This window comes from Cryptotermes secundus, unplaced genomic scaffold, assembly GCF_002891405.2.
Source record: "Cryptotermes secundus unplaced genomic scaffold, Csec_1.0 scaffold162, whole genome shotgun sequence".
Classification (NCBI taxonomy): domain Eukaryota; kingdom Metazoa; phylum Arthropoda; class Insecta; order Blattodea; family Kalotermitidae; genus Cryptotermes; species Cryptotermes secundus.
In genome coordinates, this window is record NW_019739943.1 from 1,762,915 (window position 1) to 1,777,750 (window position 14,836).

At 35.9% G+C, this 14,836-nt stretch overlaps 1 protein-coding gene across 2 annotated transcripts in view; it reads left to right on the top strand.

Moving 5' to 3' along the window:
- LOC111872066 overlaps positions 1–12,748 on the top strand; it is a 20,864-nt gene extending 8,116 nt beyond the window's left edge. The window contains exons 2-5 of one of the 2 annotated variants that reach the window (XM_023865593.1): positions 4,207–4,244; positions 5,173–5,415; positions 7,039–7,148; positions 12,435–12,496. In XM_023865593.1, coding sequence (XP_023721361.1) covers positions 4,207–4,244; positions 5,173–5,415; positions 7,039–7,107 — 350 coding nt within the window. In that variant the 3' untranslated portion in view covers positions 7,108–7,148; positions 12,435–12,496. Of the gene's footprint in view, positions 1–4,206; positions 4,245–5,172; positions 5,416–7,038; positions 7,149–12,434 lie in introns of both variants that reach the window. The other variant, XM_023865592.2, reaches the window with a different exon arrangement.
- The last annotated feature ends 2,088 nt before the right edge of the window (positions 12,749–14,836 follow it).

The following is a 14,836-nucleotide window of genomic DNA, read 5'->3' on the forward strand; positions in this document are numbered from 1 at the left end:
GTGAATGCCATGACATTCGAAATCTAGTCCAGTGTTAATACACCACAATCCTCCTCTTCTTCGTCGGTTATTCATAAAAGTTATGTTACCTTTATGGGGCGCTTTGCATGTGATAACACTAAAAACTTTTCCATTATTGCTCACAATATGTTTCTGCTTGTCCTTTACTCCATACATTGTCCTGCCAATTTCATCCTCGTTAAATCGCCTGCCTTTCTTTGTTGAATATGTGTTTATATTGACAAAGCAAGATACAGTGAGTGGTGGGACAGTCTTTGTTCCTTAATGTGATTATAAATATAATATTTATAAGTACGAAATTTGAAGAAGTAATTCCCAACACTTTCACCACTTAAGTACACAAACTTTATCCTCAGCATCTGATAGAATTTACGAAATACATAGGCCTGTGCACATCAGTTAGGTCCAGGCGAAAAGTAAGAATTCGTATTTAGTGTCAGGTACGAACAGTGCCGTAAAGAAGACTTTCGCAAACTTGTGCATTATTACGTGGAAAGAGGACGCCTTTCTCTTCAGCAGGTCGTGTTGGAAAAAAACCTGTTTTTTTTTTTTTGTGATACAAAACTCGGTCACACTATTGCAAGATTCACACGCATTTAAGCATAATTTACAGAAGTTATGGCGAAGCTGTTGGCAGTGATTCGTATTCGGAAGATTCTGGTTTCAAATCTCGACACGGTTATTGGGTAACTCGAATAGATATTCCGAAATGTACTCGTTCTTTCCAGCCAAATTCTGTGTTAGTATCATAATATACGCGCCATGATGGCTTCCTTCCACATCTCGCATTCTGCCGTTTCACGAGATGTAATCTAGGCTTCCAATAAATTCTGGCCTATGCTCGTCAGGCTAAAGTGAAAGCTGGAAACCGCAGTTTTAGTTGGAAGCACTCACAGGGTGGGGTAACAGGTGATTTTTAGTCGATTGTGGCGGGGAAGGAGAGCAGACAGGTTGAAGCAGGATTCGAACACGGTGGGGGTCCGGTGTTCACGTACAGAACGTTTTGACTTCAATAAAAGCAAAGGAGGGAGAAGGCAGGGCAGAAAAATTCCTTACCGGATGTTTTTTAAACGAAACACCGACCCCTAGATCATCAGGTCCACTAGTACCGCAAAGTAGTCGAAAGAACAGTGAACACAATAACTGGCAGTAAAAAAAAATAAAGTTGTTCTTGTCTTCAGCTAATTAAGCGCTATGCCATGAAGACATATGAGCGAGTGGGGGTTTAGCTCCACCATTCTTGACCTCGGCATTATATAAATGTTGAGTTATCAGCTTCACCCTCGGCAAAGAGCCTTCAGTACCCATTGGATAGGCGGTTGAGTGGGTCCCGTAGCCGGTCTGGAAGACATGAAGTAGAGAATATTTTTAACCTTAATGGCCACTCAGTCGTCCAGCCCGTAGCCAGTAGTTACACAGATTACAATTTCCCGCCTTCCATTAATCGGCCATATTTGTCGCCATGCTGCAATGCCGATAAACAGAACTAAGATGGTAATCAAAGCTCGATAAAAAAAGATATAAATTGTGTATATGTAATTAGTTTCCTTGCAAACATGACTTCACAAAGACTACAAGGCAACGGAAGTCTTCACGTGGCCATGAACTATTGTTTAGTACCAGAATGAATCCTCATGACTTGTATTTAGGACAAATGCAAAACGTGTGGATTGCTGTGGCAAACCTGTTACTATAATCATTTTCCTCGCGTCTTTAATATTATGTCGCAATGTACGACTGACGCGTAACTTGTCTGATATTTATGTTTTTTTTTATTCTAGGTACCTTTTTACAATAGTCGTTCCTATTTAATATATATAACTATTGATGTTCAGAGCTCTTCACTCTTCTGGCTTTGTCTAGGATAATGGTGTGATTCCCCCTCATTGCTTGTCTCGTTGCTTTGTTATGAGTAAAGCTAGGATTTTATATACTATCATTATGCAAAATATGTAAATAATTATGTAACAAAAACCTGTGAAATAAAACTGAGGTTTATAAGGCTGGAAAGTAGTGAGATTACAATAGTGTCATGTACTTTCAAATAGCCATGATTTGGAGAGGAACAAAACACGAATTGTTTCTATGACGTCATCATCTCATCATCAGTTGGCCGTCATTATTTGCTTTCGCAGGTAACGTAAATATAAATGACGCAGCATGATGGAAATGAATAAGTACGTGGCCTTTCAGACAGAAACGTTTTGTAACAATTCTCTGCAATCAATCTTTTGTTATTTTGAGCAAATTGCAGCCACGACGCCATTTTCACGATTTGAAATATACGTCGTATAATAAGAAGTGTATCCCCATTCCCGCGAATGAACAGTAAACTGAATCACGTTTCGACCACGCAGAACATTTTCAACGTCTTCCAAAATACTTACACCAATTCTACAGCTCCTGTTCATATCTAACTCTGCTCCTGAAAATCATACGAAAGCTTAACAACACTCTTCTTTACATGTAATTATCCGTCGATAATGCATCTATTTGTTTCTTCATTCACATTTGCATTCGCTATTTACACAACACGTTTCGGCCCCAAACGGTCATCCTCAGGTGCCCCATTATGCCAAAACTGCTACACTGCACTGAGTACTGTCGATTGCGCACGCGCATAACTGACCATTTCCTAATTAAAATGTTACGATTGCACTCAACTATTGTGTGTTAAAATCTTATATGTTACAGTTCACTCAATTGAAAATCAATTTAAAGTAGTTTAAATCGTTACAGATTTTAATTATATAAACTCCTAATTCCATTATACCCTTCTAAAGTTGTTTACATTGCAACGGCTCACCCTTTCCATGTGCAAACCCGTTATGTTATGCCTGAAATTTTGGCCCTTGCTTGTCCGTTGTTCTCACAAGTCGCGTATGGTGTTGTCTTCGTGCGTGCAGACGTCCGACATCCATAACATAAACACGAGGCAAAAACTCAACTTCAAACATTCAGCAAATATACCTCCTATACCAAAAAGGAATTCACTCCTTCGGCATCAAAATGTTCAATAGCCTCCCTCAAAATCTAAAAAAAGCAAATAATAATATTAAGCAATAAAACAGCATTGAAACGCTACTTGACCACCTCTGTGATCTAGTGGCCAGAGTTCCTGGCTACAGATCCAGAGGTCCGGGTTCGATTCCTGGGGCTACCAGATTTTCTGAGAATTATTGGGTCTGGAACGGGGTCCAGTCAGCCTCGTGAGGATAACTGAGTAGCTATTTCACGGAGAGTGGCGGTCGCTCGGTCAGTATAATTCGCTTGCTGACTAAAACCATGGAGTTTTTTTTTTTTTTTTTTATTGAAACGTTACTTACTTACTTACTAGGCCGCGCCATAGCTCAAGCGGTTAGTCGCTGGCTTCCCACTGCGGCGGCCCAGGTTCGAACCCGGTCTGGTCAAGTTGGGATTTGTGGTGGACAAAGTGGCGCTGGGGCAAATTTTCTCCCGAGTACTTCGGTTTCCTCTGCCAATCTTCATTCCACCAATTGCTCCACAATCACCCTCACCTATCATCTGGGGCTGGTACAATAGGCCAGAAGTGGCCGCAGTACAAGGGACTTAGTCCCACCCCAATAGCAATAAAAAATAATACTCACTCACTCCCTTTACTCCATAGATGAGTATTTCAGTGTAAACAAACAGTAACTACTATAGTATCAATCCTGAGTTAAAGTGTGTTCCCAAGCATGTTACTGTAACATTTTGCTTATTTGCAGCCTGTGCTCTATGTATCCATCTAGCGTGATAATACTGTATTATAATCTTATTAACTTTTCAAGCAAACTATTATTGTACAGATATTATGTATTTGTACTTGACTTGTTCCATATCCTGTAGTATCAACCTGTACTTGGATTTACGGAATATAAATTCAGATTCAAATTCTACCTGTAATGGGAACCCAAATCATATTCTATGTGTTATCAATATTTTTAATTGCTTCCTCACAAGTCATGTTTCAGAATTAAGCAAACACACTGGTCTACTACATTAATTTATTTCACTTATACCTTCATATTAATCTGTTGTAGTTTAAGAAATATGAAAGAATTACTGCATAGGATTATGGGAAACTAGTTGTGTAACATTTGGGTTGGCCAGTCATGCACGTTATGTGTTTAAGAACTGACTGAACTCTATGTACTTTGTATAATTTTGTGCAATTTATTCTAGCTCGATGGACGTTGGCCTTAGGACTGCTGCTTGTAATGGCAAGTCACATAATTGTTTATTTATCTGTATGTTGTATGTTATGTATTATAAATGGAGAATGACAATTTTTCATTAGAAATAATTGGCTCTTAACAAAATTCATTCACAACTTCTCACAAGTAATATGAAATGCCAGTGCTTGAAGTTGGATTGCTGTGCCATTCTCTTTCCAGTAGACAAAGAACCACGGAACTCCTTTAATAACCATGCAATCAATTTTGGGCCCACAAAGCCCGTTCAGTATCCATTTAAGTATGCATTCCCTCTCCTTCAAGACTGAACAATTGATATAACAGTATATCTAATAAAATACATTCTTATTTATAATGAATAAGATATTATCTCTATCTTATTAATCAGGTATTAATTAGGACTTAATTATAACATTTGGATTGCATTAAAAATGTAGCCTGCTTCAAAACAGGAAGCAACAGCATGATAAATATTTTTTTTTTTAATTTGCTTAGTGGGGGTGGAGTCCAACTGGGTCCACTCGGCATAGTGGCCACTGGTTGGCCTATTGTAACCTGGCCCAGGTGATTATGATGATGGAGAATTTGGTGGAATGAAGATTGGCAGGGGAAACCGAAGAACTCGGAGAAAACCCGCCCCAGCACCACTTTGTTCACCACAAATCCCACTTGACCAGACCCAGGATCGAACCCGGGTCGCCGCGGTGGGAAGCCAGCGACTAACTGCTTCAGCTATGACACGGCCAACAGCATGATAAGTAATACTTGAGAAGCAACTGTAGAAAATTTTGAAAATTCTTGTCTCACAGTTAAACTGTTACTAATCCTTATTTTCACTGTGCAGAATGTGTAGGATTTGTGCTAGCTTGTTTAATGACAATTATATTTCAATCACTAATTTGTTAATTGAATGTAAGAGTGTGGACTGTGAATTAAACTGGGTTATCTTGTCTAGGTGGCAGCAGCATATGCAGGTGATATGATGCGCAAGTCAATTGTGTTCAACAAGAAAACTCCAGATGTATTCTACTGCCCACAGCGGAAGCCAACAGGTTTTGACAAAATGATTGTTCAGGCAAAACCTCTAAGCAAGTTGTGTGAACATGGTGGTAATAAACTCCCATCAGACTACAAGAGTGATTGTTACAATGATGTTGATGAGTCAGAATATGCCTGCAAAGAAAAGTATCGCATCATGGTGAGTCAACCGAATAACTCATTACAATTTAGTCATACCAGAAGGATTGTCTCCTGTGTTTTATACCATGGGATAGACAGAGAAGGTGCACTGTTTTCAGTATTCTCTTTTATAAATAAAGGAACATAAATTTACACATTCCCATGTAACATAAAAGTTGGAAATTAGGCATGGGGGACACAATGTATCTTTCTAGAGGGTAACATGCCATGTTGGGCTTGTATATCTTGTGGTGTGGTAGGTTGTGTCTTAGGTACACCACTCTTCACACTCCCACAAACATAGTCGGGGCAGATGAGATTAGAACTTGTGAACTAGTTTAAAACACCTCACAGAAAGATGGTAACATTTTATGCCACTTCTCCATTTATTATATCAATATGAAATGTGGGACCATCTTGCATGATTGATTGAATTTCTTTTTACACATGATTCAACATATATGATCATCTATCAACCAGGAAACCATCTTGTGTTGTTTATTAAACCTGTGCAAAACTATGAAAAAATTATTTTTAATCAAAAAGGGAATTATTTTCTGCATGCTATAATTGTGTGCAACACAATTACTTCCCAAATTTTATATTACATGGTAGTGTGTATATATGTTCCTCTAACAATAATATAGGATTTATGCATGAGTGAGAATAGATCATTTTATGTGTTTCACACTGTATATTCACATTCACAGTGTCAAAATATAAATAGTCCATATGCTGTATCAACATTCATTTTGATCCTTTTGTCATTGAAAGTTTACATTCATAATTCAGTTATGATATGCAAATAAAAAAATCAAAATCACAACATAGTTACTTTTAAAATTCTTCATATCTTTAGTCAGTTTTCTTCATAACATAAACATATTTCTTCTTACTAACTAAAAAGATTAAATCTCTTTGGTTTACATTAATGTCATATCAGACATCACCTTAGTGTTGAAAATTCCAAGCAGTGCAAGTTTTTGGTCAACATTTATAGTTTTAATACATTTTACAACACAAATGGAAGTATATGATAAAGTCCTTTACTGGAAGAATTCTTAATATTAATTTATATAAATATTCATTATTACAGTATATGCTCAAACTATAAACAGTTTACATGATTTATGGGATATATTTAAAGACAAATAAAATATAACGATTTTCTTTAAGAAACATGGAATGTTGACCTGATTGATGAAAATTGTTTGCTTTGGAAGTTACATAGTATAGTTTATGATAAAATTAATCTTTTGCTTTCAAATTACACAACAGTCAATTTATTTCCTGTTAATACTAGGAAAAATTTTTGTTAAAAAATTATTTTCCATAACAAAAATAACGTTTGAAGAAATGTCTGTTACAAATAGTACTTTCAGTAAAAGATATAATAATATGGAAACTAGAAATTAGCTTGCTGGATGTGTTCCAATATAGAAGTTGAACTGGTTTATGACAACACTAATAAGAATTTCTTACGCACAGCACACATGGATTACTGTGGATAAAATTTTGGTTCTTTATGTCAATTATTAATATATATATATATATAAATAATTTTAGTAACTGACTGAGTTGAAAGTCTGAACTGTACAATTCTGATAACTATACTGTGCCTTACTTATTTTGTTCCCCACAGAAACGGATCCAGAAGGAGCAGGAGGTTGAAGCCGACTCACCAAATGATTTTGGTTCCAAGAAGTTTTAAATCAGTTTCTTGATACAGAAACTATATATTAAATTAATTAGGTATTATATAGTATAATATTTCTCTCTCCCTTGTTTTGTGTATATTTTCAGCTTTCTTCGCCTGTATATCTGTCACTGTACCTGATGTTTTCTGCTGCCTTCATTAGCTGCACATTTGGATTTTCCTGTTTTGTTGCTCTGCTCTCTTTATTTAGTTGTACATTTTCTGTTCTTCATTATATTCACTTTTAACTGGGCTATCAGCGGGTGTGTTGTGAAGTCACATGTTCTAAATATGATCATGTCTATATAAAAGTAAAGTAAAGCAATCCCTGTAACAGGCTGTGAAGGCCAATAGGGTTGTGAGACATTGAGGATCCCACACTATCTAGACAATCGGCTCAAAGATGGCGGTATGGTTGTCAGCCTTACCCACCTGCCGCGCTTTACTCCCCAGGAAAATTATTTAATTAATTCCTGGTACTCATTTCTGTTAGAGGCTGAATAAACCCCAGGGCTTAGTGCGGCTGGAAGGATTAGGTCAACTGAAAAAATCCAATGACCTCATCTGGACTTGAACCCGTGACCTTCCGGCTTGTAGCATAGCCCCTCAACCAACTACGCTACCGCGTGCCCCCTCATGTCTATATAGAATGCATAATTAATTTATGTATATATCCTTTCACAATTATGAAGACTATGAACTGTTACTTTCCATCCTGAAATACATATTCATCTTCTTTCATTGAAATTATATTAATATCAGTTATATATCACTTGTGATAAACAACATAAAGAACTCTGGTAATTTTCATCTATTAAAGCTGGCCATTTTTAGATCTAGTTATCAGTACCGATATTTTTCACCGTTCTCTTTGAAAGAAGCTTCTAAGTTCATAAAGGGGAGCCATGACAGCTGAGCTAACAGAATGAGGGCAGTAGGTTGGAATTCTTCTGTTGGTGGCAGGATTTTCCCTTTACACCAAGACCAGCGTGGCTGTCAGAATGTGTATGGGAAAACTGTATCATAGTGGATCTTGAAGAAATGAAATGGCAGGTTGCAGACTGGAATAATGTGACTTGGAATAGGGAACAATGGCTGGCTCCTGTGAACATAATAATAAACATAAAGGTTCCAAAAAATGCTGCGAATGTCTTGATTGAGTAGCTGAATTTATCAGATAATTAATTTTGACCTGAAATATTCATAAGAACAAACAACGCCATTTCATACAGTATGATTCATTTTTCATTTGTAAATTACTAATAAAAGGGGAACATGGTAGTGTAGTTGGTTGAGGCGCTACGCTACAAGCTGGAAGGTCATGTGTTTGAGTCCCAATGAGATGAATATTTTTAAATTTACCTAATCCTTCCAGCCACACTACAGACCAGGATTCAGCTCAGCCTCTTAACAGAAATGAGTATCAGGAATTTTCCTGGGGAGTAAAGGGCAGCTGGCACATAAGGCTGACAACCTCACCACCATCTGTGAGCAAATTGTCTAGAAAATGTGGGAGCTTTGACCTCCCACTCCCACACATGTCTCCACTGCCTGTTATAGGGATACTTTAACTTTTATTACTAATAAAATTCTTGTCTGCATTTCCTACAGTCAGTGTAAATTTTGGTAAATTATATACATACACCTGCTGATAGTCCTTATATTATGTCTTTTTACAGCTTTATCTTGCAGCTATATTTTACATCTTTGTTACATTGAAACCAATATCTACATTTGAATGCAGTAAGTCTGTACAGACTAACACCATAATTGTTCTGAGAACAGCTGTGAAAAACATTTTGGGGAAACTCTACAGATAGCACTAAAATCTTATTTACTTAATCTATTCCTCTTATACCTTAGGGTGTCGAGGTTGTCTTTTCCTTTTGATCATTTTACAGACAGCAGGACTCCTTGGACGAGTGATCAGCTTGTCACAAGTACTCTACCTAAACATAGGACCACACAAACACAGAATAAACACATTCACATACCAAACATCCTTGCCTTGTGTGGGATTCAAACCCATGATCAGAGTGAGCAAAGACAGTTCATGCCTTAGACCACTTGGCTACCTTGACTGGCACTAAACTCTTCAAAATGCAGAAGAGGGCAATTAGAATTTTCACAGGAAGCAAGAATAGAGATTCTTGCAGATATTTATTTAAAAACTTAAAAATATTACTGTTTCACTCACAAGTAACTCCTGATACTTCTGGTAGAAAACAAAAGCATGTACACTTTAATTTCTGACACCCATAACATAAATAGGAGGCAAAAACTCAACTTCCACCAATATTCAGCAAATCTATCTCTGTATCAAAAAGGAGTTCACTTCTTTGACATCAAAGGTTTCAATAATCCCCTCAAAGTCTCAAAAAAGCAACTAGGAATATTAAGCAATTTAAAACAACATTGAAATGTTACTTACTCACTCCTACTCCATAGATGAATATTTGAAAATAAACAAACAGTAATTATTACCAATTCTAAGCTAAAGTGTATTCCCAAGCATGTTACTGTAACATTTTGCTTATTTGCAGACTTTTGCTGTATGTATCCATCTAGCATGATAATACTGTATTATAATCTTATTAACTTTTCAAGCAAAACTATTATTTTATTTGTACTTGACTTGTTCCATATCCTATGGTGTCAACCTGTACTTGGATTTATGGAACTTAAATAAATTAAAATTCAAAGGTCTGTTTGTGATGCATAAAAAAGTAAGGTCTGTTTGTGAAACATACCGAAGTAAGACTGATTTCAATATTAGTATGATTGTTTATTTGCACTTCTCTGTGCATTCGAATTAGATATATATACAAAATGAGAAATTTTAAATTGAATCTTCTTATTATCTTCCAAATTTAAGTAGGCTGTATAATTATGTGCAGGAATAAGATTCAATTACTGTATACATTTTAAAAATACTTATTATACATGTACCTACCACTGCTCTATTTTATTCTCTGACTTATCAATACTGTGTCACACTGTTCTTTGTCATTATGCTTCAGTTCCTGATAACATAAACTTATTTTTTATACTAGAATCAAACAGTTTGAAGTTATTTTCATATCTGTAGTGTTATTAATATTACATTTAAAAATGCTGCTCTCTCTTGTACTATTAATTTCATTAGATTAAAGTCTAATTACAGCTTCACATTTAAAATATTGATGTTCTATTTCTAGTTTATGATGAATAAAAGTTTGAATTTCAGTGAAAATTTTTTGAAGTCTGGATTTACTGTTAACCAGTAGAAAGTTATCATGATGCATCAGATCCCTGTTGACCAACATGCAGTGAATTCATTCCTATTATCAAAGATAATATTTTTTTAATGTTCCTTTATAACTTAAATGTTACTTTGCAACTAATTGCGGGCTGTGTATATAAGCACCGCTTAAATTTCAGGTCTCTTTTTGTCTGTGAGGGACATTTAAAAAGTTTCTTTTATAAATGATCAATGCATGCTTCAAGCACCGTNAGACTCGGCATTTTGTGTGTTACATGTGGGTCTTCCTCATAGAGAATTTGAAAGTATAGACCATGAAGCTCATAATAGTTCCATTTTAATGGGACTTCCATCAAGTAATTAGGAGAAAACAGATGATGAGTGTGAATCTGTTTATTTATATATAATTCAGAATTTAAGACGGACATTATTCATTACTCATGGCCCCCTTGGTCCTTTACTGGTATTTCTTTTTTTACAGAAATGTAGGCATCAATAGGATTTCATTCACAATATACTTCTGCTCAGCTTCACACATTAGGCTTGTTAAACCTGAAACGTTTTCATTTCCAAGGTTTAAATGTAACAGCATAACACATTAGGGCCATTGAACCTGTTGTTTATAATTTTCAAGAACTGAATGTGGTAACAATTTTATCTTTCACATATCTCACTGTTGCATGCTACTCATACTTCAGTTTATTCAAGCCAATTATTTATTATTTATGTGCCAAGTCAACAGCTACAAGGCCAATTACAGACTTAGCACAGTGTAGATACAAATAATTACTTTATGGACAAACACAACAGAAAATCAAAGATAATATTTTTTTAATGTTTCTTTATAACTTAAATGTTACTTTGCAACTAATCGGGGGCTGTGTATATAAGCACCGCTTAAATTTCAGGTTTCTTTTTGTCTGTGAGGGACATTTAAAAAGTTTCCTTTTTAAATGATCAATGCATGCTTCAAGCACCGTGAATGAATAGAAATGATAGTTGTCGGGTACACATCTACTGCATATTTCTGCCTGGAATTGATGGCACTCACCTACCATGCTTAAAGTTCACTTTCAATTTTTCTTGGTCCATATCTCAGCAACATGCAATCATGAGTAACTGTGTGCAGTAGATAATAGTGTTACTTCTAAAAGAAATTTACTTAAACCTAACGATTGCACAGTGGTAGTGCTAACCAGGAAAAAATGAGTCACTTCAAAATTACCAACTATATGCTAATATTTGTTCTATTTATGTCCTAAAACTGAGCCCTTTTGGGAAAAAAAAAATTTATCAGATAAGAGAAATTTAATACTTAGAACAATGTGTAGCATAGATTATTTCACAACTAATTAGATTAGGTACTTTCAGAAATAATATATCTTCATATGAAGGGTGGACTCACTATTTCTTTAACAAGAACAAAAGAAAACTGCATTAAGATATTCTTGCCCAAAGCTTCCTTGTTGGTATGTTACAATAACTCTAAGCAATTGCATATGTAAAGATTAAACTTAACAAGGAGACCATATCATATTTTACTAACATTGCAGATTAAACCTGCATATTAATTATGCTTTAATGGCCATGATCTTATGTCATACTGTCAGATTAATGGTCATACTAATGTGTACAGATTGCAGTGGCATACACAGGCTTGTTTCAGTTTCTCTTTGTTGTGTTTGCTTTAAAGAATTTCCATCCATATATGCGATTGTAGTACATATAAATTAGTACTGGTATTATATAGATAAACCATATATCATGAATAAATTTGTAAAAATTGCTAGTTAATTAATGATATACTGAGTATATGACACAGGTGTTTAAATGAGAGATGTACTATTAGGAACTGCTCTGAGTTTTCACTCATTATCGAGTGTGCCTTTTTTCTGGCAGTGAACAACCAAATAAATTACATGCTGGAAAATATATATTATATACACTTAAAGTGAACAAAATAAATATTTTCTGCAGATCAAAGTGATTAAAATTGGAACATTCTGGCCTGATGAACTGTTGTCAGTGATAGAAAATTGTGGTCATTTGAATAAAGATGAAATTTTTTTTCCAACATTTGCATTTTGGTTTCATTTTCCAGATGAGACTTCATCCCCCAGGCAGTGAGGATGCTGAGAAGTATTTCTCAAATGGTTTCACCTACAAAGGAAAGAAAAATGCTGCTTACAAAAAGAAACCTTTACATTAAGTGACAAAGTGTAAAGTGTGATTTTGGTTTTAGTCATATAAATATTGTGAATTTGTATGGTTATTCAGCAGGTAACAACAAATTATTATCATGTTCATACTGATTTTAAACTATACATTTTATATTCTGAATATTACAAGTGCTTAGTTAAATAACCCTTAAAATGTAAGAATAAATTACAAATGTTTTATATGAATCTGCAAATTAAGAGTACAATATTTGTATTTGCATGACATTACATTTATTTTCTTTGCATTCTTTTATAAATTAAAATTACATTTATTTTCTTTGCATTCTTTTATAAATTAAAATTATACAGAACTAATATACTACTCTTGGCAATGATTTTTTCACAGTATCTGCCAGTTGTTAATAAAATTTATACAGAATTCATAGACAATTTTCTTTGTGCAATTTGGTGTAATTATTGTTCAGTTTGCTGAAACTCATACACAAGGAGTGACATAAAATCAACAAAAATAGCATAGGACTAAGTTGATACAGTAGTCGCTTTACAGTTAAGTTCATATATCAGTCCATGTGGGAAATGTGAATATGTTGGATTCAAAGTTGTGACTAAAGGATGGGGTTACATAAGAACTCTAAATGAATGATTCGTTACATTACTGGTCACAGCTTTACTTTTATCATGCAATGTGTCAAAATTGCTCATGAGGGTTGCACATTGAAAAAAAAGTGTTTATGTACAATATCCATATGAAAAAATAAGGAAAATATTCCTACATAAATCTCAGTTCATCGCTGTTCCAAATAGAACAATCTATTCACAGCACCATAAATGAATATAGATAAACAGAGTCTTTATTGGAAAAGAACAAAATCAAAATTTGAGTGTTCATTGAAGAGAAACTGGACTTGAACATTCCTCTTGAAAAGCACTTAGACATCATGCACTGGAGACAAGGGTATCAAGTTTCAAGTTTCTGCTTTTTGCAAAATGGAACTTTAGTGCCAGGAAACAATACTTACCTGCAAAGAAATTCAGCCACAGTAGTCCACAGAGAACTGGTGATCTCTGTTCATCTTCTCAACGAGGATGACAAGAAGACCAAGAACTTTCTGATCCCTTGACTCCCACTGAAACTGTCATGTCTTTCAGCATCTCGCCCACATCAACCTGGTTGGCTAATGGGAATCTGTGAGGAGCTGATGGATCGGATGGATGTCTTCAGTGTTGATGTGGTGGTAAACTCTATCAGACCACACATATTCATCACTATTTGCTGCTAATATATAGTGGGATTTAATGATTAATTCCTTAAACAGCTAAGCCTCTTTGCAGTTGAGGTTTGGCATGATGCTCACCACCACATCTTGCAGCTGCTCAGAGCCCTTGAGTTCCTGTGGTTTCGGGTTTCCATTCACTGACTGGTGACGACCAAGTGACTGATTCACAGTGGCACAGAGAGATGCCTTCAGCCAACATCTGGTCTTCATATTCTCAAACCTGAAAGATAGTTTCGCCAGGCTTGATGCACATTCCTTGGTGAAAGCATTGAAACTTAATTCCTTCCAGCTGTTCACCGACAACAAATGACCCTCCAGCAGCACAGTCATCACTGTGTCACAAGAAGCTGCTATCCTCACATTGCTGTCCTGCATAATGAGGGAAGCGGTTGTCATGCTTCGGGATGCCAAAACATCTCTTCTTGGTCCAGCATGTGGCGCTTCAAATATACTGCCATGCCATAAGCTCACAGGACGTTCAGCCACGCCATGAGCTCAACTGTCATCTCTGCTACGTACACTCAAATTTGTAGTTCCCTGTGCCCCAGAGTCAACTTCGCCAGAACATCCTTTGAGAAGGGGAGGGACTTGACAGACGCTGTCTGCAGCACACTTGGCTTCCACCCAGGTAGAACCACAATAATTTGAGGCCTGGTGATGGTCACAGAGCCTGGTGTTAACCATCACAAGGCATTGCTTGTCCCCAGGCTGTTGTTGCCCCTCTTGGCTAGTAAATTGAATGTGAAATGAGGGGTAAGGGGATGATGCCAGCTACTCTGCAATGCAGTTGAAGCCACTATTTTGAGAAACATTTCTGGATACATTCCACCTTTCAAATTATTTGGGTTAAAAAACTAGGTTCCAAAAAGATCTGGAGCTTCAAAGTTCATAGTGGAACTGAAAATGCCAGAAGCAGCTTCAACGTATAACATGCCTACTACTTATGGTATATATCTAAAAGCCTATTTGTGGCTATGGGCAATACTTGAACAAAGCTGAAAAACTCAAACCAGTTATCTGACTGATGACAGGTAAGAAAATATTTC